The sequence below is a fragment of the Ictidomys tridecemlineatus genome, unplaced genomic scaffold, assembly GCF_052094955.1.
Source record: "Ictidomys tridecemlineatus isolate mIctTri1 unplaced genomic scaffold, mIctTri1.hap1 Scaffold_58, whole genome shotgun sequence".
NCBI classification, from domain to species: Eukaryota; Metazoa; Chordata; class Mammalia; order Rodentia; family Sciuridae; genus Ictidomys; species Ictidomys tridecemlineatus.
Genome location: NW_027523917.1, coordinates 524,946 through 547,908, shown reverse-complemented (window position 1 = coordinate 547,908; position 22,963 = coordinate 524,946). Strand labels below are relative to the sequence as shown.

The window sequence follows — 22,963 nt, the reverse complement described above, 5'->3', positions numbered from 1 at the left end:
ATAATCCTTTCTTTTTAGCTGATAAGAGAAATTACAAAATACAGAATACTTGCAAACTACAAAATATAGGATACTTACAACTAAAGGTGCTTTGTTAATTGATCAGAGTTTAACTAACTCTGCAAGTGACTCTCAAACTGGGAGAGTAATACTAGTCTTATCAAGAGAAGTTTAGAAATGCCTGGGGGCATTTTGTTGTTGTTTCACCATCACTGAGGAAACTACTAACATTTTTTGGCCAGGCCCATAGATAGTATATAACCTTCAGCTAGTAGGAACAGTCCAAACCAAAGTACCAATAGAGTTCTATCAAGAAACCCTGGTGCAAAGAAGTAATCTACCAAGGAAAACACAGTTGCAGTTAAGTAAGAGAACAGAGCAGGTGCCGGGTGCAGTGCTGCATGCCTGTAATCCCAGTGGCTCTGGAGGCTGAGGCAGGAGGATCATGAGTTCAAAGCCAGCTTCAGCAAAAGTAAGGCCCTAAACAATTCAGTGAGACCTTATCTCTAAATAAAATACAAAAATAGGGCTGGAGATGTGACTCAGTGGTCTAGAGCCCTTGAGTTCAATCCCTGTTACCAAAGAAAAATAGACCACCCAGGTGACTTGTTTGTACCAGTAGGTCTACCTAAAACGAAAAGGGATTTTATGCAGTCAAATTTTTTTTATTATCCATTTAAATATAATTCTTTATTTCTTTATGTTTGTCAAGAAGTAAATATATTTAAGATAACAATGAAAAATAATAAAAGAATGACAAATGTAGGAACCTAATGATTACTTACACTTTTTGATTATAAACTTGAGATTCATCTAAAATGACAATGTAATCCCTAGCTATTGCAACAGAAATCTTAACCTCTGAGTGAAAAAAAAGGAGGGATGTTGAGATACCTTCAATCATCTTTTCTCACTTCTGCGTAAGTACCAAGAGAGGTTGGCCAAAAATAATTTAAAACCTAAAACATACTATTAAACTTGGCTTTTCTTTAAAATAAGTGCAAGTATATGATATGGCCTAGTGTTAATTTACAATTCCTACTTTCTTATGCTGCGACTGTCTTTAAATGTGCCCAGTTTGAACTGAGATGTACCATAAGTCAGATATCAAAGACTTATTATGAAGAATGTAAAATAACAGTTATATTTTTATTTTGATTACAAGTTAAAAGGATGACATTTTGAATATATTGAATTATGTAAAATGTGTTATTAAATGAAGCTCATCTGTCTTATTTTTTAAAATATGACTTCTAGAAAATTTAATTTACATGTAGAGTTAATATTATATTTCTATTGGTGGTTCTAAGGGATCAGTGAGAAATAAGAGAAAGATCATGTTCAGATTCTCTATTTCATCATTTGGGTTTGATGTCATTCACTGATCTTCTTATGTATTCCAAACCATTTCAAATTTCATGTGGATTTGGGTAAGACTGAGCTTTCATACTAATCACAGAGAACTTACTTTCCCATATATGTTTGTTCAGTGTCCCCCACTGAGTATAGTCTTCATAATAGTGTTTATGGTCCTGTTCAGTTAAAATGCTGAAGATTCAGGGGGGTTTGCTTTGCTTCAGTGTATGCTCTGGTAGACTATATGTTATCCCGAAGAACATATTTTCTCCTCCACTCTCTCTGTCTCCTCCCAGAGGTGCTTGTGATCTTCCAAGCACACTTTGGGAGGATGTTATCAGCCTTACTTTGTTTCAGTGAGAAGAGAACAGTTTCCATAGTAGGAACTATCTAAAAATGTCTCCTTAGTAATGAAAGCATTTATTGCCAAGACTTTTGTTGCTTTGTCAATTGTCTATATTGGCTGTAACCGCCAGGATTTTGCTGTTTAATTATTTAAACCACATAAATGGGCAATCTTTCATATATTATCTCTATTTCTTCTTTAAAAATGAATTATAAAATTTTAACTTTGACCCATATTTGTATAGATGAAATATCTGAGACTCAGAAAAGTTAATGATTTGCCTATAGTCACACAATTAGACTTCTGACTACAATCCTTTTGGCTGTATTCCTTACTTCTGCTGTTGTTCTGGTAAGGAAGTAATTTATATTTCTGAAAACTAAATGGATAAAGCCCAACAGTGCACTGTGGAAATTGAGATGTGCAGGCCACAAGTCCCCAATGTCTGTTCTGCATTTATTTCAACACACCAAATATTTGACCTCCGTGAAAAGAATGCCAAGGTAAATTAGGCAGAACCAGAAACAGGAACTCATATACATGCCATATATTAGTGGCAATTTCAGATGTTTGAGTTTCTTTCTTTGTACAGTTGAAAGTGGAATAATATTTGTCAGGGCTAGACAAACAGTAGGTGCTGGCAGAAGACCTTGCCTTGTATATGACTCACTTCCATTAGTACAGTACACTTCGACATGACTTTTTAATTGTGGGGAGTGCCTCAGCCCTACTCATCATGCCCAGCCTAAACCTCCATCTTCCCTGGATTTAAGGACAAGATACTTGTTTAAATTCCACTTAAGTTATATGATCCCTTTACTTAAAGTCTAATATTTTATGCATTTTTATTCTATTAAGTCTAAATCCTTATGCTTGATTTTCAAGGAATTTCATAATCTGACCTAAGCACACAAATATATCATCCTTTATAGAATCCTTTCCTCTTAGCAAAATGAGGTGTCCTTACTGTCCTTTAAACATACTTCTTTCTGCTGAGTCTTTTATGCCGTTCAATTCACTTGCCTTTTATTCTCTTTTTAGAATCTGAATCCTATTTACTTATCCAGGTCTAGCTCAAATCCCAAGACTCATCTCTTACTTTTAACTCTTTAGTGTTTACAATTTGTACCAAAATACATTTTAGCATTTATTTTGTGGCAGGGTAGGGCCCTTGCCACCCTCCCACTACACTAACTTTTACCAAGGAGGAAACTGGTGTTACCAAGAAAGACCTGTTTATAATTTAGGAGTTCCCATTCTCGAGATTATAATGAGGATCTAGAGTCACCTCCACCCTTGGAGATAGATCCAAGATTGGGGTCCTTTGGCACAGGTGTAAAGGTTGATCCATTGCCTAAATCTCTTACATTGGCACAGAAGATGATACACACACACACACACACACACACACACATGCCAAAACTCAGGAAGGAAGGAAGGGAGGGAGGGAGGGAGGGAGGGAGGGGGGAGGGAAGGAAGGAGGGAAGGAAAGGTGAGCGGGCGGGGGGGGGGAAGAAAGAAGGAGACCCTTTGAAATCCATTGAGAAATGATACTGTTCTGGTCAACCTCACAGAAAATGGATATTTCTTGTCATTTTCTGACTTACCATATTGTGACCAAGCATAGTGCTATTATTTTATTTTTTTTTTACTAAGACCTTTACTAGGATTCACCTGGTTTATAACTTTCTACCTTTAAATATAACTGAATCTGCTGGAAGGTGGTGGCAGAGTCTGTAATCCCAGATATTCAGGAGGCTGAGGCTGGAGGATCGCAAGTTTGAGGTAAACTTGGGGAACTGAGCCAGACTGTGTTTCAAAATAAAAACTGAACTGGGCATGGTGCCACACATCTGTAATCCCAGTGGCTCAGAATGGTGAAACAGGAGAATTGGGATTTCAAAGCCAACCTTAGCAACTTAACGAGGCCCTGAGTAACTCTAAATAAAATACAAAAGAGGGCTGGGGATGTGGCTCAGTGGTTTAGTTCCCAAGAGTTTCATCTCTGATAGCAAAAAAAAAATTAATAATAAATGAATAAATAAAATAAAAAGGACTGGGGATGTAGCTCAGCAGTAGAGCACCCCTGGATATTTGTACTAGGGAGTACAAAAAAAAAAGAATTTTCAATACATATTACTTTTTGTCTAGTTTATTTCATTCAGAATCTCCCTGTTTTTGCTATTATCAATAGTTCTTTATTCTTGCTAAGTATGTTTCCAAAATTTATTATCTATTTTCCTATTGATATACATTGGGGATTTTTTTTAAGTAAACCAGGTTATATTTATACAGTGGAAAATTATTAAGCAATGAAAATAAGAAGTACATTCACATTCAACAACTTGGATAAATCTTATAAAAATACATATGGAGCTAAAAAAGCCACATACCAAAGAACACATGTGTATGATTACACTGTATAAAGTAACAAAACAGGCAAAACTAATCCTTGTTATTAGAAGTTAAAATAGTGCCTAACTCTGGGGGAGCGGAGGGAATAATTAGGGGAGCAATGAGAAAGGGCTCATGAAAGTGCATTTGATGTCCAATTTCTTGACCTGGGTTAGGGTTCAGTAGATATGTTACTTTGTGATAATTCATTGTGCTATACGTGATTTTCTTTTGTCTGTTATATTTAATAAAAGAGAAGCTCTATTAACAGTAAAAAAATCAATCTCTACATTCATGTAATAGTAATCAAATGTCTACTATATGGTTAATATGAGTATAAGGGTTCTGAGGCATGTAAGACAGACATGTTCCCACAGTCCAACATTGGGGATTTTTTGACTATTACAAATAAAACCACCATGAATAGTTGTGCACAAGTCTCAGTGTGGATATATGCTTTTATTTCTCTGGAGTAAATATCTCGACAGATTTGATTTAATTTGTAAAGCAACTGCCAAACAGTTTTCTAACAGTTTGTGCCATTGTTTATACTACATGTTATAGTCTGCAGTTCTAAGAGAGATACCATAGTCTTCATCTTTGTCAACATTTGTTATGATGAGTCTTAAATTTTGTCCATCCTACTGTATGTGTAATAACATTGCAGTTTTGATTTACATTTCAACTTATGTTGGATATCCTTTCATGTGCACATTCACCATATTTGTGTCTACTTTGGTGAAGAAAAAAAGTCTTCTGCCCATCTTTTCAAATTGGGTGATTTTTCTTATTAATAAGTTGTAAGAATCATTTGTATATCCTAGATATCATTCTCTTGAGAGAGATATGTTTTGCCAGTACTTTTTCCTAGTCTGTCAGCTTACCTTCCATTTCCATAACAATGAATATACAATAGACAAAGTTTGTTGTTGTTGTTGTTTTTGGTACTGGGGATTGAACTCAGGGTCATACCACCACTGAGCCACATCCCCAGTCCTATTTAGTATTTTATTTAGAGACAGGGTCTCACTGAGTTGCTTAGTGCCTCACTTTTGCTGAGGCTGGCTTTGAACTTACAATCCCCCTGCCTCACCCTTTTGAGCCACTGGTATTACAGGTATGCACCACCACGCCCAGCATGAGACAACGTTTTTGAGGAGAGGAAAAAAGAGAGCATGAGGCAGAGAGAGCTAGTTAGTTTTAAAAGCCTCTGCCAAGCAGCTTTTTATATTTTCTTCCAGAAGTTGTATAGGTTTAGCTGCTACATTTAGGTCTGTAGTCTGTTCCTACCAGTAGTGTGTGAGGGCTCCCATTGATCCACATTCTTGCCAACTTATTATTATCTTTTTGATTATAACCATCTTGATAGATGTGAAGTAGTATCTCACTGAGGTTGTACATTTCCCCAATGGTGCTGGGTATCCTTTCATTTGCTTATTTGCTTTTGCATATTTTCTTTGGAGAAATGTCTATTCTAATTTCTTGCCATTTGTCTTTTCATATTGAACAATAAGAATTGCTTGTATATTCTAGGTAGTTATATATATTCTAACTACATGAATTGTAAATGTTTTCTTCTATGATTGTATTTTCACTTTCTTCGATGGTAGCCTTTAAAAGTTTTAAATTTGATGAAGTTCATTACTTTATTATTTTTTCTTTTGGTGCTTGGGCCTTTGGTGTCTTAAATACAAAGTCATTGTCTACCCCAAAATTTACCTATGCTTTCTTACATTTAGTTTTGGTTCTTACATATATATGTGTTGTCCATTTTGAATTCTTACATTTATGTCTGTGGTCCATTTTGAGGTAATTTTTATGTGGGGTAGGGCTTAACTTAATTCTTTTGCATTAAAGACTATATAATTTTGAAATAATATTTTCATTTGGAATGCAATTCTAGGATATCAGTTTTTTTTTCTTTCAGAACTTGAAAATGTTGATGTACTGTTTTCTGGTTTGCATGGTTCTTGAATGAATTTTGACATTTTACTTTCACTCCTTTGTACATAATGGTATCTGTTTTCTGTAGATGCTTTTCAATTTTTTTCTTAGCACTGGTTTTAAGCATTTAGTGTAAATTTGTGTCATCTTTATCATTTTTCTTATTCATTGAGCTTTTTGAATCTGAGTGTTCATCAGATATAGAACATTTTTATTTATTATTTCTTCAAATGTGTTTTTCCCACCTCTTTTAGGAACTACCATAACATATATATTGGACTGGTTGAAGCTGTGCATACTGATGCTTTGTTCAGTTCAGTCTCTTTCTCCGTGTTTGATTTTGGAGTCTTTATCACTGCATATTCAGTTTGCTGATATTGACTTCTTCAATGTTGAATCTGCTGTTAATCTCATTCAGTGTAATTTTCACCTTAGCCATTGTTTTATCTGATTTTATCTAATTTTATCTGTTTTATCTAATTCAGACATTTTTATATCTTCTTTTTCTCCTTTACATGCTTATGCTTTTCCATAGCATCTTGAACATATGGTATACAACTGTATTAATGTCCTTGTATAATAACTCTATCACAGTGTAATTAATGATCATTTTTATTAATTTTCTTTTCAACATGGGTTATATTTTCTTCGCTCTTTGCATGCCTCATACATTTTTATTGGATTCCAAACATTGTGAATTTACCTTGTTCAGTACTGGATATTTTGTATTCTTTTAAATATTCTTGAGCTGTGTACAGCTTTTTGCTGAACTATCTTGGAAACATTTTGTATTTTTTTAAATATTCTTGAGCTGTGTACAGCTTTTTGCTGAACTATCTTGGAAACATTTTGTATTCTTTTAAATATTCTTGAGCTGTGTACAGCTTTTTTCTGAACTATCTTGGAAACATTTTTATCTTTTTAAGATTCTTCTAGACAGGAGTTACCTTCAATCTTGGGCTATTTTGTCCCTTTTACTGACTATGTTACTTGATGCCCTTTTATTATAGATTTTCCATTCTAGCTGGTGATTACAAAAATTGATCTGCATGCCAACAATCACCACCACCTTCCATTCTGTTCCTTTCTGAAGGTTCTTTCTCTGGCCTTACATGTGAGCCCATTGTTACATAGCCGCAGACTTCAGGGGAACCCTCCATAGATGTCTAGAGAGCTAGTGCATGTACACACTCTCCCTCCCTCTGCAGTTCTCTACTGTCTCTTTTATTCTGCTCTGGGACTTCTAGCTGTGTCGGTCTCTTCAGACTTTAAAATCCATCTCTTCAACTCAGGAGATTTTCTATTTGAGTTTTCCTTCTCTGGATGTGGCCTGAAAAATTCTTTCCAGGGAGTAGATTGGGATAATCCTAGCACTCATCTCTCATGCCTAACTTTATCTTAGAGGTCACTCTTATGCTGCTTATTATCTAATATCTGAGAACTGTTGTTTGTATTTTGTCCACTTTTTTTTCCAATGTTTCATATGCGAGGGTAAATCTGTTGCCCCTCTTGGAGAGATTTAGTCTTCCATAAATGTTTAACACTATTCTCTGGCACATCATTTACAATAGATGAGGTTCTTCCTGGTAACAGCAGCGGTAGGCCTACTGAATGCTCCTAGGCAAGTGCCTTCACAAATTTCCAATGGTATATGTTATTATGCTGCCAATTATTTGTTTCAGATATGTTTTTGTCTCATTTAGATTGTACTCTGACATTAGGAACCCTTCATATCTTAGAATTTTATGTCCCCTCCACCCAAACTGGTCACATTTACCTTTAACAATTACTCAACCCTTACCCCGTAAGAATTCCCTTTGAGGTATTAAAGAATAATTCACTTGAGATTATTTATCTCCATGCCAACAATCACCACCGCATTCTATCCTGTACCTTTTCTGAAGGTTTTTAATATAACCTTATATTAAACATGTTAAACATCAATGCCACATATTTAAATGCTATGAGTAAAAGTGAATGCTGATTCATCCACTAATTGTATGTATCCTGGTAGAAAGAACCACCACTACTTTATTGTGGCCAGTTGAGAAATTTTCTTCTCATTATTTACCAGACTAGTTAATATGTCTTTAAGGCAATAAGTTTAAAAAATAATACTGATAAATCAAAATATTGAAAACTCTACAAACTAAGCAGCTAGTTCTTCAGTAACTGGAAGCACTGACTATGCATATAAAAGTATATCTGATTATGAGTCAAAGTAAATATCAAGAAGGTAATATGCAATTAGATCATTTTGGTCTTCTGATTTTTCCACCAATGAATTATCATTAATTTCTATTCTACAATAAGAAAAAATCTACAACATACCATATTCTATAATAAGAAAAATAAGAAAAAATTAAAACTAGTTTTAAAAGATCTACTTAAATATTCCAGTATCATGTAACCAAACAACTACTCTCCACACAAGTATGTTTTTATTCAACAAACACATTCAGGGGTACATTCCTGGAGTTGAGGATGCATGCTGCTGAGAGGTGGACCTTAAATGCCTTGTTCTCATAGCTTATTTCCTCTCAGTACTATTTATATATGGGGGCTTAATAGTTAATATATGTGTTTAGGTTAATAGTGTAGTATATTTATAATATTATTGGAACCATGAGTTTATCCAACAAATCATTTGTTAACTCTCTCATACATTCTAGGCATTTCCCTAGTCACTGATGTAATAGTAGTGAACAAAACAACTAATTTCCTGCTCCTGTTGGAAATTGTGTTTGAGGTTGGGTCAGAGAATTCAAGTAGACAAACAAATGTAAGGCAAGTGGTAAGAGAAGTCTAAAGTGGTAAGGCAAGTCTGAAGAGAAAGAAAGGCAGGGTAATGGGCTTGATAGTCATGACAAGAGGCTCTATTTTGTGTAGGATGGCCAGGAAAAGTCTTTATCACATGAAATGCCACTGTTACAGAGACATGATAAAGTGATAACTAGTTAGCTAGTTAGATGATTTGGGCAGTTAAGGTTGAGGCAAAGTTGCAAGTATAAATGCTCTGAAGCAGGGGTGGGATTGGTGTATTTAAATGGAACTAACAGACTAGAGAAGAATGTTAGGAAATGGGGAGAAAAGGATGAGGGGAGTCACATTGAATAAGAACAGTCCATAATAAGGCAGGGCAATCCATAATAAAGTCATGGCTTTTTTTTTTCCTGATACCAGAGATTGAACCCCCAGGGGCACTTAAACACTGAGCCACACCCACAGTCCTTTTTAAAATATTTTATTTAGAGATAGGGTCTCACTGAGTTTCTTAGGGACTCACTACATTTCTGAGGCTGGCTTTGAACTCAGGATCCTCCTGACAGCCTCCTGAGCTGCTGGGATTACAGATGAGTACGACCAGGCCTGGCTAAAGTCATTGCCTTTTATTTGGAAATGGGAAGCTATAGGAAGATTTTGAGCAGAGAGACACAATCAAATTTATATTTAAGAATATCACTCTAGTTGCCATCAGGACAATAGATATTGGGGAAAATGAGGGCAGAAGCAAGGACAGAAGAAGGCTATGGGAATCATTCAGGTGACTTATGATGTGGGTTTGGCCTGTATATTGGCTTAGCAGATGCAGAGGAGTGGTCAGATTCTGGGCATGTTTCAAATGCTTATTTGGAAAGAAGGAAGTCAGAAAAATAAATAAATAAAATGCTTTATAATTTATATCAAATTCTAGAAAATGCAAAACAATCTATGATGACAGGAGATGTTTGGAGACAGCCCAGAAAAGGAGAGGGGAGGGATTACAAAGAAGGATGAAATACTTTTTTGATTTTGGTGATAGTCTCATGGGTATATTCATATCAAAACTTATCAAATCGTACACCTTAAATGTGCAATTTATTGTAGGTCAACTATATCTCAATAAAATTATAAAAATAAAGACATAATATTGTCTAATGGACTGGAGTTGGAATGTGAGAGAAAAGAGATCAAAGGTGGTTTGTAAGTTTTGGGCTTTGAGCACTTGGATAATGGGAATTAAATTGTAATTCTTATTTCTGAGATAGGGAAGACTGAAAGCAGATTTTGAGAGAAAAATGAGTTCAGTTTTCAACATGTTGTTAGAGATACCTACTAGATACATTTTATAACATAATAAATACATGGTAGAAAAGAAATGAAGAATGACTCAGTTTCTCTGTATGATCCACTGGTTCTCCAGAAAGCGCAGAAGTACACTGGACCAACGGGGACCTCTCATGGCCCTGTAGACAAATGTTTGTGCACACCTTTTTTTCCCATCGTTTTCTTTATTTAACATTATGAACATGGTAGACTACATTCTTTTCTCTAAGTTTTAAAGATTCAGTTAATTTGGAGAAACAACTGATGGGTTCATTGTTGGAGGTTGATGAATAACTTTAGCAGAGACTATAGTAACAAGCCCTTGGTCACAGACAAACGAGAATGCCTCCACCCAGGATGGGAGCATTGCAGACACTCTTCCTTGGGCTGGCTAGCTTGTGCCTTTCCCCCCTTAACTGTACATATCAGTAATTCAGCTATATTATGATTTAAATCAGATTTTGCTCCTCTTGTCAGAAAGTACAATTGCTTGTTAGCTGATAGGTTGTGATGAAAAGGAGTCTACTCCTTGGGCTTGATACTTAGCTCCATTGCTCACTGGATGTGTGACTGCCTCAATTTACTCTAAAATAAGGATTGGAATAGGACCTACTACTACTGTAAGGTACTATTGTTATGAAGATTAAATGAATTGATATGTATAAAACCTTCAGAATAACAACTGGACATAAAGAAAGCATTCAAGAAATGTTAGCTACTAGCTTTCTTCTCTGACAATCAGTTTTGTCAGTTGGTTCCCACTAAGTTGTGGACTTTTTTGGACCAGGACCAGATATCTTGTCTTTGGATTTTCATCCATTCCCACACCATGCTAGGGCTTTGTCCAGCGTCTGGCATGAATAGTAGCACAAAATGAGAGTTAAAAATATGCTTTTGAATTAAATAATTTCTTCCCTTACGGATAAAGATAAGAATCTCAAGATCTTAGCCTGAAGACTAATGTCCATCTCTCTGCCCCCACCTGTCCCCGCCTTAAAAAAAAGCAGGCCACTGTCTCCAGTTTACACCCTCACTCACAGTTCCATTCACCTTCCCCTTTCCTAATCAGAGGGATCTTGGGGTGGGGCTTCAAGGAACCTCTAGGAGTTTGAAGGGGAGGGAGCCTGGAACCATAGACTAGCTGTGACAAGTCAGGGGTGGGATTTGGTAGTTCAGAAAAGGAGGTACCAGACCAGGAATGGGGGATGGGAGTGATGGTGGAGTGGGCTAGTTCAGGATGAACCAGAAATGAGACGTTGAGGAAAGCCAGAAAGGACCAGTTGGCAGGGGGGGGGGGATGGGTGGGTGATGACTAGAATCATGTGGAGGGTCGCTTGTGAGGGCACAGAAGCAAAGGCAGGTGATTGGACGAGAAGGAGAGTCCTAGTTGCCAAGGCAGCGACTAGAGGAGAAGGTCTTCAGTCGAGGAGAAGGTCTGGACTAGAGAACGACGGAGCTCCAGCTCCGTGCATTCTCCAGTAGAGTCTGTGGACCGACCCCCAGATATCCCTGCTGAGGTGTCACCCGGGAAAGGCTTAAGCCTTCCCTGGTGCCACCCCTCTGCGTTTGGCTACTCACACGCCCCCTGAGCCCCATCTTCACAGACGCCCGCCGCAGCCTACTCCACCGGCTCACCCAGGTGACCACAACATGGCTGTGGCGCAGGTGCTGGTCTTCTGGCTGTTCATGGTGCTCTTCTGGCTGTTCGTGCTGCGGCCGAACTGGCGAGTGCCAGGCCAACCGGACCCGAACACCGGCCAGCGCTGGTCGAAACACAAACTCTGTGCAGACGACAAATGCAGCAGTGAGTGCGCAGGCGGGCGGGCAGCCCAGGGTCTCCACTGTGGCTCTTTGGGGCCGCATGGGGCTCCGATCTCCCGGTCCCCAGCCCCGAGGGCTGGGTGAGGGGGTTGCAGGATGACGGGTGGGGAGGAGGAGTGACAGAGCCTCGGGACCCTGCGTGTGTCCCCTCTGGCTCTGCTGGCGCCCCAGCCAGCCCGCTCGGGTTGTGGGGGGCTTCGACTCCCACTTGTTGCCAGCGTTTTATTTTTCTCTACTGACTGAGGCGGGGGTTGGGAAACACGATTCCCCAGGGACAGCTCTCAGTTTATTCCCTTCCAGGATTCGCCTAGGATCTCAGTGGGTGATGGGGTTGTGCCCACGCTGTAGCAGAGCGCTTTTCTGCCCCCTCTACAGGGACCTGGGCCGGTGCAGTATCAGGGCAGATGCTCTCCAGGGCTCGGTGGCCCTAATTCCCGCGGCAGGTTGATGGTGGGGCTCCTTGGGAAAGGCTCACTGGCCCCTTCGTCCTTTTGCGTCGTTAAAAGGCTGGTTTTGCCTTTTAACAGGGACTAGAGTTTAGGCTTGGGAAGAGCACCGAGTTTAGGCACGCAATGTGTTCCGAGGTCTCGGGCCCGACTCTGCTTCAATCCTGTCATTTCTGTGCATAGAAGCCTCCCTTCATATTTGAGGTAGGGTAGCAGGTGGGCCAATAATATTTTGCTTTTGAAAGAGGCCAAGGATCTGCACCAGCCACCTGGGAACTGCAGCCTCTTCTGTGCGCAGGAAGCGGACAGAATTCCTGGATTGGAGGTGGGCAGTGGGGAGGATGTAGCCATTCAGATTCAGATGAAGAGGTTTGTTGCAATAACAATAATAAATACTCGAAGATTTTTATAAGCCAATTCAGTTTTAGACTCAGTCACTAGTGTTGTTGGAACCTCTTTCCTCTATATATTTACTGGCCCAGAATACTTCTTATGGACTCCCTCTTGGTTTCTAGTAACCTTGCAACTTGATGACCGTGTTGTCCATAAATTGTAAGCAGTACATATTTTAAAATATTCATGCTAAAAAGGCCAAGAAGTTTACCATTGAGCTCTTTATGTCTAAATTGGTGTTACCAAAACCAAATTTTGTAATTTGAATTGTTTGTTCCACTCCAATAAAGAAAAAAGATGTCTCCAATATATGTTAAGAAGTTCCTAGAGGTAACCCTAAGGCTGGAATAAATAAACACTCAGAGAAGCAAAGCAGCTGCCATGATATTTTCTTTCATTTTTGCTATTCTTTGCTATTGAGCGCTATCCTACGTGGGATACCTGGACAATCTCATCACTGATGCTTCGTCAGTACTAAGACATGGTGTTGGTTAGGTTCAGTGGGGTAACATAACTTGAGAAATGGCCTGTGTCCAAACAGATGTGACCAAAAACAACAGGTGGGTCTGTGTTGCGTTGTAGGAAGTAGTGAGGTGTGTATGTAAGGTGTCCTTGTGTGCCTTCCAAATAAGTGCTCCAAAAAAAAAAAAAAAGAACTAAATAGGTGCTCCATAGTATGCATTATGTTGTCACCTAATATATTACTGATTTATAAATCCTCTATGACCTAAGGGGGAACAAGAGAAACATTGCCATTTCCACTTGTGATGAGAATTCCCCACCTTTAAGTGTCTCTCACCTTCAACTTGGCCTCTTAATTACATATGAATTAGGATGCTGACAGTTCTGAAAATAGTCCTATTTTAGCTTCAAAAAAACAAGTTACCCTCTCCAAATCTGTGTTTGTTCCTCAGACATATATTTTTATAAAACAAACATTCTCGTGTATTTTACTGCTAATTGGCTTTTAGAAAAAGTGTTATTTCCATTTCTTTGTGCTTTTTACATACATCTATTGTCCATTTCATCTTAAATCAGAAACTGTCTATTTGGTCAACCAAAAGAAAAATGTTGCTTCTACCAGTTTCTAGATCAATTGTGATCCTAGTCCTGCATTTTAAGCATGAAGGTATTGCCTGACCTTTTCTCGTGGTTAAACTTGTTCCTTGTCAGATAGGATACCCACTTTTGATTTTGTTTATTAAAAAAAAATACGAATGAGGATGTTTTGAAACAATCTTAATGTTGGATATAGTCAACAATATTTGCTCAGAGAAAATATATTTCCTGGTTATTTACCCAGATCCTAAACCCAGAGACAGCAACTCTGCTGCAAATGAAATTGACAGTGTTTACAGCTGCATGGTAGCACTTGCAGCCACTTAAAGGTAATGTCTTTTAGCAGTTAGTTCAAGTTAATTAACCCCTTGGGGGTTCCTGGATATTCTAACCTCTTCCCTATTACCTCTGCATGAAGCCATACTTAAGCCTGTCCATGTCTACACTTGGATTTACATATTTGCAAAATGAAGCTTTCTATGATTATGAAACAGAAAAAAATTGAGGAGGCCTGCAAGAACCAAGAGTTTCACTGAAACCAGCTATGGTTGGTGGTAGCCACTTTGCTTTTTATTTCTCAGCACAGAGAAAAATAGAGAAGCTTCCTTTTCCCTCGTCTAATTGCAGGGAATATTGTATTTTATAGCAATAAAATCTCTAAGGATTTTAGATACTTTGAGCAGGTGAATTAAAAGTGATTCCAGAGAGTACTGGAAAAACTTGATTTTTGTTCATAGTGGGATTCATATTTCCTGATGAGTCAATATGGACTGTGAAAAATCAAATCCTAATGTTTGTTTTTTTCTTTTTTCAATGTTTATATACAGTGTTAATGTATCGAGGTGAAGCTGTTGAAGATTTCACAGGACTAGATTGTCGTTTTGTAAATTTTAAAAAAGGTGACCCTGTATTTGTCTACTACAAACTTGCAGAGGTATCACCAGAACTTTGGGCCGGAAGTGTAAGTAAAAGTTTGACAGGTGTTATATTCTTACTTTTGATGGGTAGCAGTGTAGATTTAAATGACTGATTTCTTGGGGTCTTTGTAGAGTTAACCTGACCTCTTTGCCAGGCCCTGTGCTCCTAACACACCTTAGGCCTGGCACAGCATAGAAAGTCAGGAGACTTTCTGAAACAGAACTGAACTGGTTGTGGTTGCTACCCCTCACATCAAGTTCCAGAAGGCTCTACACATCATAAAGGTCGTCATGGTGAAAACCTGACAATTCTTAGCTTTGCTGTTTCAAAAGGGAAGGATTCATGGACATTAGAGTTAATCCTGTAAATTAAGTCTGAGATAGTAACTCAGGCATGCATATTTAAAGTTGATTTTTTGTGTATTTTACCTAATCAATTGTGCTGTTTTTACTCTAAAAAAGCAGAATATTATGTCCATTGTGTGCTTTTTTTCCCCCCTTTTTTTCTTTTTTGCAACTTCTGGGTCATCCATTTCCTGCTTTTCCTATATTCTATGCCTGAAGGTTCCCCCAGGGGTTCTACTTCCAGCCAGTTGTATGGATCTTCTGATGAAAGACATGACATTGTTTATATCATGCTTTGATATTTTAAATGGGGAGATTCACTAGGAGTGTCCTCCTAGTGGCTTATGATTATTGTCCTTTTCATTTAAAAAAATGTGATATGTGGATTGTTTACGTAAAATAGTAGCAAGGGTCTTTGATGACTGTAGGAATGTTCCAGTTTAGAGACATTCCGGGTTGCATCCTTGAAAGTTCTCACCCTAAATAAAACACCACACAGCAGAAAATAAGACAGAAAATAAGAGTAATCCCTATGGAAAACTAGTTTCATTTTGTTGCCATTTCTGACTCTTAGGGAATGATCTTGAAACATGGTGCCTCTGGGTACAAACTTTATATTTAGACAGAGTCCCAGTTGCAGTACTCCATATAAAGAACCATCTATTGTTTCTTTCAAGTATACCAAATAGGATTGGTAACCTTTAAACTTGGAACTGTTTTTCCATGTACCTAAGTGGCATTTTTCATGTAGTAGTCGTCTTTCTTTCCTTCTTTGAGCTTTTGGATAAATGGGCTTGATTTGCATTTTCTCCTCTCACATTGTAGCCTGTTAACTCTGTTCATCCCTAGGACTCTTGCCATTCTGGGTGGCAGCACTCATCCTGTCTTCCTGAGGAGCCCTGCTTTCAGCACCTGACCAGAAAGGATCTTTGCCGACTGATGAGTGTTTGGGTGGCACCTTGTTTGCATTGCTCCTCTGGCATTCATTTGTCTTCTTTGCCTTCAGTCAGGTTGTGTTTTATCTTAGCTCCCTATAAAATGAAAAACTCAGTTAGGAAAGGACCACTGTCTAATCCATCTTCCTTTTGAATATTTCCTTTCAGGGCAGTGGCACTTAAATACATTTGTTCTGATAGTAGCTTATGCAGAATTTGTTCTCTTGTGGCAGTTCTTGGCTCCCCACCCACAAATCAAATCAACAGCACCTTGGCAGGGATGATGTATGGAAGCAAAATTAGATATAAAAATTATTTCCAGTCATGAGCCTCCATGATTCTGCATCATTTTTTTCATATCACAAGAAATGGGATACCACCCAGTGTGTAATTATGGAGCTTTATATAATCTATGGTCTCATTTGACACAGATTAAGAAGAGATAAATGTGTTCCCTTTCTCTGTACATCTCTGGTTTCTTTCCCTTTTCCAAATTTAACCTTAATAGAATTTTCATCAGAAGGGAAAAGTGTATTTCCCCTCAGACTCGCCTCTCATGTCATAAGTGTTATACTTAAGAAATTAAAAACTCTTTAGTTTTCAAAATGATTCTCCTTTTGAGTTTTCAGTTTTCATTCTGCAATGTTGTTGGTTTTCTAGAGTCTCAGACTTTATCTGCAGTGATGAAACTTTTAATTGCTCCGTCTTATCTAATCTTTTTTTTTTTTTTAAAAGAGAGAGTGAGAGGAGAGAGGAGAGAGAGTGAGAGAATTTCCAACATTTATTTTTTAGTTCTCGGCGGACACAACATCTTTGTTGGTATGTGGTGCTGAGGATCGAACCCGGGCCGCACGCATGCCAGGCGAGCGCGCTACCACTTGAGCCACATCCCCAGCCCTTATCTAATCTTCATGGCAGTATTCTACCACTAATACTGGCTCTCAGATGGTTTCTAGATATAACAAGAACATTCATGAATGGGGATATTTTAGAGGTAGTGATAAGATGCCTTTTTTAATTTTCTTTTTTGGGCATTTGATTTGCCTATCAGTTTCCTTTAATTATTGGCAAGAATCTTCTGTTGCTTTTAGTCAGTAGTTAGAAATAGGAGTGTCTTCCTCAAGGGAACTTTATATACCTTTTGTATACTTTATGTAACTTCATATAATTTAACTGTTGGTGCTGAAAATAAATGGGGTTCTTTTCTGCAGAGGATTTATTTTGGGTGAAACTGAAGCTTGATATGTGGTTTCATATGCATTATATTGTAATATTATTTTCTCCCCTGCTGAGGGCCATTGTCAAGTAGGAATGAAGCTTCAAAATTTCCTTGCCAGCATACCCCATGTTAAATGGATTTCACTGTTGACATTGCATGTAAGGTGACCTTGCTCAAGGACCAAGGCAGATCCGGGTTTAGAGCTGATCAGGTTTGAGGAAGTATCCCACTCCTTAGGGTGTTCCCGGTTTAAGACAAAAGGAGTTTTAGGGAAGTTGGAGGTTGAAGATTATTGCTGCTGGGAGTAGGGCGTGCCTGCAGCCTGAGTTCCCGCTGAGTTCTCCTGGAGAAAAAGTTTTTAGGAGGTGAATTGTTCGGGAGATTGGATTGCCCCCGAACCTGTGTGGAGGCGGTGTGAGTCGGGAATAAAGAATAGCTGTTTGAATCTACAAGGCTGTGAGTGCCTCCTGATTCTGTGCCCAGCCAAGACTGCAGCATTAATTTTCTCCCCCCTTCTGATTAATTAAACAACAAGCAATGTGGCTAAAGGACCGTGCCTGGTAGATTGTCCAATTCAACATATGGTTCTTACCCGTCATGGGAGAACTGACCTTTAGACGTCAGTTTCCTGTCTTGGGTTGAATCCACTGCAACCAGATCAACCCGTCACTGACTACCGGTCCAGCATTCAGCCATGCTTGTGGATAGGCCTAAGCACCAGTGTGGGTGAGGTTCTTGTCTCACCTCTGTTGGCCCCCAAATTTAACCTTGGTGCCAGTGGGGGGGTGAGGTTCTTGCCTCACCTCTGTTGGCCCCCAAATTTTAGACCATCACTAGTAGAAGGGAGGAGGATACAGAAATGCCACGACACCAAGCCAATTGACGGCTCCTTTGGAAAAATTGTGTCACTGGTGACACCATCAGCAAAGATGCCAGCATTACCACAATTAACATGGGGTGCGATGGCAAGGAAATTGCATCACTAGTGACACCATCAGCAAGTATATGCCAGCAGTACCACAATTCGCTGCACCAGACGATAGTTCACAATGCATGCAACTCATATATAGTCCAAGCAAGTTCTGCAAGCAGTTCAAATCGGAGGAGTCTATCAATATGTTCATTTCCTCCCAAAGTAAATCAAGTCCTTGATTGAGCATTACTTGTTGAGTTATATTCATTGATGCATCAGTTTATACAGTTTACTGTGATAGCTATCATAGAAGCTGTAGTTTGGTTTTTTTAGTCTTCACTGGCACTGGGATGGAGATGGGAATTCTGGCAATGATGTTAAAGAGACATTATCCTGAACAGAATTATTAAATATAATGAAAAGGAAAAGTGAAAGTAAACAAACAGATCTGTTAATCACCTTTAAAAACAATAGTAAGCAAACAGATCTGTTAACCACCTTTGAAAACAATCATTAACAGCTGTTTACCTAATTTAGATTAAACCACTTAAATCACGTGAATAAAAAAAAAGAAAATTCGGATCCATTTTTTCATGAGCGCTCCTCATATAAAAATATGGACATACACACATACTGACATGCAACACAAAACAGTGCACTCATAACATACAACACATAAGACAATAATAACAGCCTTGTAGCTTTACCTAGATAAAATCTCCATTGCAATGTTTAAAAACTCCACAGTCAAAAAATAAAACACAGTCAAAAAACAAAGCTGATCAGAAAAACATTAACCTAGGTTTGTATGAGCTCAAGAAATAAAATAGAACTTTATGATGTGGGAAAAATGCAATAATAAAATAGATATTGAAAAAAGGCACCGTGGTTAATCACTGTCCCAGATGTAAGAATAGCCAAGCTGGAGCTCTGGATATCAGCTGTTATGGATTTGAGTCAAATTATCTTCTTTTTGGTCTGTAGAAATTGTTTTAGTTAGTGTCTCTGGAATCTAAATCGGCTGCTGTTCTCCCTGTGGAAACACAAAAACAGAACCCCGACTCCAGACAAACACTGGGTCAGGAGCTTTCCAATGTCCTGTTAGAATATCTTTCCAAAGTACCTTAGGCTTATGTACATTTTTTGGATACATATGTCTTTCCGCAGCATTAAGTCCTGATGAATCCAAATTTAAAAAGTTTAGAGTAAAAAAAAGGGTTATTTTAAGTTTATCTTTGGGGGATATATACCCCTTTAAGATCCTTTTAAATTTAAGTCTTTCAAAAGCATTTTGCCTTAGTTTTTAGAATTACTTTAGTCCTTTTAATTTTTAGATGTGGTTTGAAACCATAGTTGTCTTAGCCCTTTGTATTTTCTATCTGAAATACCTTTACTTGACATTTTTAAGCATTTTCCATCTTATTTCTATCTTCTAGTTTTCTTCTAAGGTTTTTATATTTACCCTTAGTTGCTTTCTTCTCTCCTAGTTTTCTTTCATTTCCTATTTTGTGGGTATAAAATTCTTGTCTTTCTACATCTTTTTATCTTCCTATATCTTTATCTTTATACATCTTCTCTCATTTTTTTTACCTTTTTGTACTTCTGTTTTTGAAGTTTTCCACTTCAAATTTTTAATCTTCTTTATCTAAATCTTTTATCTTATTATCTTCCCATTTTCATGGGTTATATTTTTTTCCTCCATCGTGAAGGCATCTTAACCACCTTCAATTTAACCTTTTAAAGCTTTTTGCAATGTACTTAGACATTTTACAACTTTTTACTTTACCAAACAAAGATTATCTCATCTCCCTCTTTTTAGTTTAATAAGTACATTTTAATAGTTTGATGAGTAAAGCAATCTTCCTTCAATTTAACCATTTAAAGCATTTCATTTATCATCTATACTGTACTATTAAATGTACTTTTTCACCACCTACAGCTTCACTCTTTTAAACGAGGCTTAGATTTTGTTTAAATCACTTAATATTAGTTTACATGGCTGCCCTTCAACCAAAGGCTCTTTTTACTCCATTAAGAAGCTTTGTCTCAATCTGCCATGTACAAATACCTTTTTTTTCTTTCTACCTTTCTCAAGCTTTTAAATTAAATCTAGTTTCCTCAAAATCTTTTTAAATGGCATTTTACAAATTTTCACTTTACCACACAGAGGTTATCTCAACTAGAAACATTTATTTTTCCTTTAACCTTTTATATTAAAATATATTTCCACATCTTGAATCTTTTTATACCTCTTTTTTAACCATTAACCCTTTTTATAAATTCACATTCTAAAACAACCCTTATAAAATTACTCCACTTTAATAAGATGAAATACTTTCATGTTTTTTAAGGTACTGTTATACTGTAATTGAAACCCAGCTGAAACTTCTTATACTCTCTGTATATAAATTACACATGATAGAATCTTAACACTTAGTAACCTTGTTTCAGCAAAGACACAGACCAAAGCAATATTAAACATTTTTCCATTTGCCAATTTATGAAAACACACATAATGTTTAAATATATTACCTTATGGAACTTAATAAGTAAAGAGTACTTGATTTCATATTTAGTGGTTGATATTTTAACATTTTAGCTTTGTAAATGAATCAGCTGTCTGTAAAAACCAAGACAAGTATAGTGAACAGAACTAGTCATCTCTTTCTTGTTGAAGAAAAATCCTTGTACAGGATACCATAATGGTCCCATTGATATACTTAATAACTCATCTTTATAAAGCCATGGGCTACATTTTTGTATTGTATCAACATATGCCATAGTTTTTCTTGGTCTTACTGGGGTACCTCCTTCCTCTAACAATTTTTCTTCCTCGAAGGTTAACAACTTCAAACCTTGAGTCAACCATTTTCCTTAGTTTGCCTGAGAAAGTTCTAGGAACAGGCCACTTGAAATGAAAACAAAATAAATCAAAACAAGAACACATTGTTTTTTGAAATGGTCACCCATTTTTTTGCTCTCTTTCAGGAGCGAGCAAATTCACTTACCCCCAAGCTTCAGACATCCCACGTACGGGCCACCATAATGCCGCAGTCTTGGCTGGGCACAGAATCAGAAGGCACTCACAGCCTTGTAGATTCAAACAGCTATTCTTTATTCCCGACTCACACCGCCTCCACACAGGTTCGGGGGCAATCCAATCTCCCGAACAATTCACCTCCTAAAAACTTTTTCTCCAGGAGAACTCAGCGGGAACTCAGGCTGCAGGCACGCCCTACTCCCAGCAGCAATAATCTTCAACCTCCAACTTCCCTAAAACTCCTTTTGTCTTAAACCGGGAACACCCTAAGGAGTGGGATACTTCCTCAAACCTGATCAGCTCTAAACCCAGATCTGCCTTGGTCCTTGAGCAAGGTCACCTTACATGCAATGTCAACAGCGAAATCCATTTAACATGGGGTACGCTGGCAAGGAAATTTTGAAGCTTCATTCCTACTTGACAATGGCCCTCAGCACTCCCCAAGTGCTTGTAAAAGTAGATTTGGACAAAGCTAGGAAAGCATATACTATCAATACATCTGCTATAGTGGTAATACATTTTAGAGATTTTTGTATTGTTTTTACTTATTAATTTTTATGACTATTGTGTATTGGTTAAGAAAGACATAAATATTGGTTTATGAGCAATGCTACAAAATGTACAGGTAAATTCTTGCTAGAGGTTATTTGGAATTGCATTTATAACCAGCTTTGATTTACATAGTTTTAACCATATAGTATCCAATAATCTTCTATGCAGATCTTTTATTTACTTCAGAAGTCTTAACTTTATATGCTCTGTGTTGAGAATTAAGCTAAATGTAAAAAAGAAAACTTCAGTGGTTGGAAATGTTGCTTTAATAGTTCTGTACTTAATTTTTATTTGGAATAATAATCTCAGTGTAATTGTTATAGCAACTTTCTTTCTTGGTTATACCATATACCTATCTATTATGTCTATATTTCCTGCCACTTCTGAGAAATCTCTTATTTATATTCCTTGTACAGAATTTATTTGATATTTGTCTCTTTTGCACTATAGGTTGGCAGTATGTTTGGATACTTTCCAAAAGATTTCATCAAGGTAGTTCGTGAACATACTAAAGAAGAGCTACAAATTCCAACAGATGTAAGTTATGGATTTCTTTTTTGTTCTCAATTGTAAACTGGCTTATAAATCCATCAGTTATATTCAGTTAACTGCTTCTGAATGTTTTATAATGTGTTTGGGGGGCAATCTAACATTTGTGTGTCAGATTTTCATTTGAAATCAGACTACCTGTAAAAAAAAAAAGTTTGAAAGGCATTCAAGGGTGATTATATTATAATCTGAGAGTTGTCTAATATATTGAAACAGATATTCTAAGAGGCAAATAATTTCATTTTACAGGCAAAACTCATTGGATAGTTATTAGACATTTTAAGTATATTTAGGTTAAATTAATAAACTCTAACTTTTATACTAGGCTAGAAATATGTACTTACAAAGGTTTCTTATTCTTAGTCATATACGGGATCATAGACATGTTATAGATTTGGAAAAGGGGACCTGAGCGTTTCAGGTGATGTTCAGTCTCAGATCTTTTAAGGCCCCAACTGCTTCCTTTATACAACATTCCTGTATGGTGCTCTGACTTAAATTGATTTTGTGACTGAAAGTATTTCGTGTTCTAGAATTCTCACTTCAGCTGATTATTTTCTAGAGTTTTAAATTGTATAGTAATTGATGCCCACCAACACTGAAACATCTTTGGGCAGCTCTTTGTAGTGGCTGTAGAATATGCAAACT

General features: G+C 37.4%; 1 protein-coding gene across 8 annotated transcripts in view; it reads left to right on the top strand.

Annotated features, from left to right (window-relative positions):
- Positions 1-22,963, top strand: part of LOC144374108 (transport and Golgi organization protein 1 homolog) — a 134,633-nt gene that overhangs the window by 71,208 nt on the left and 40,462 nt on the right. For 7 of the 8 annotated variants that reach the window (XM_078037057.1, XM_078037059.1, XM_078037051.1 and 4 more), the window contains 2 exons: positions 14,673-14,806; positions 22,217-22,303. In XM_078037057.1, coding sequence (XP_077893183.1) covers positions 14,673-14,806; positions 22,217-22,303 — 221 coding nt within the window. The remainder of the gene's footprint in view (positions 1-14,672; positions 14,807-22,216; positions 22,304-22,963) is intronic. The other variant, XM_078037060.1, reaches the window with a different exon arrangement.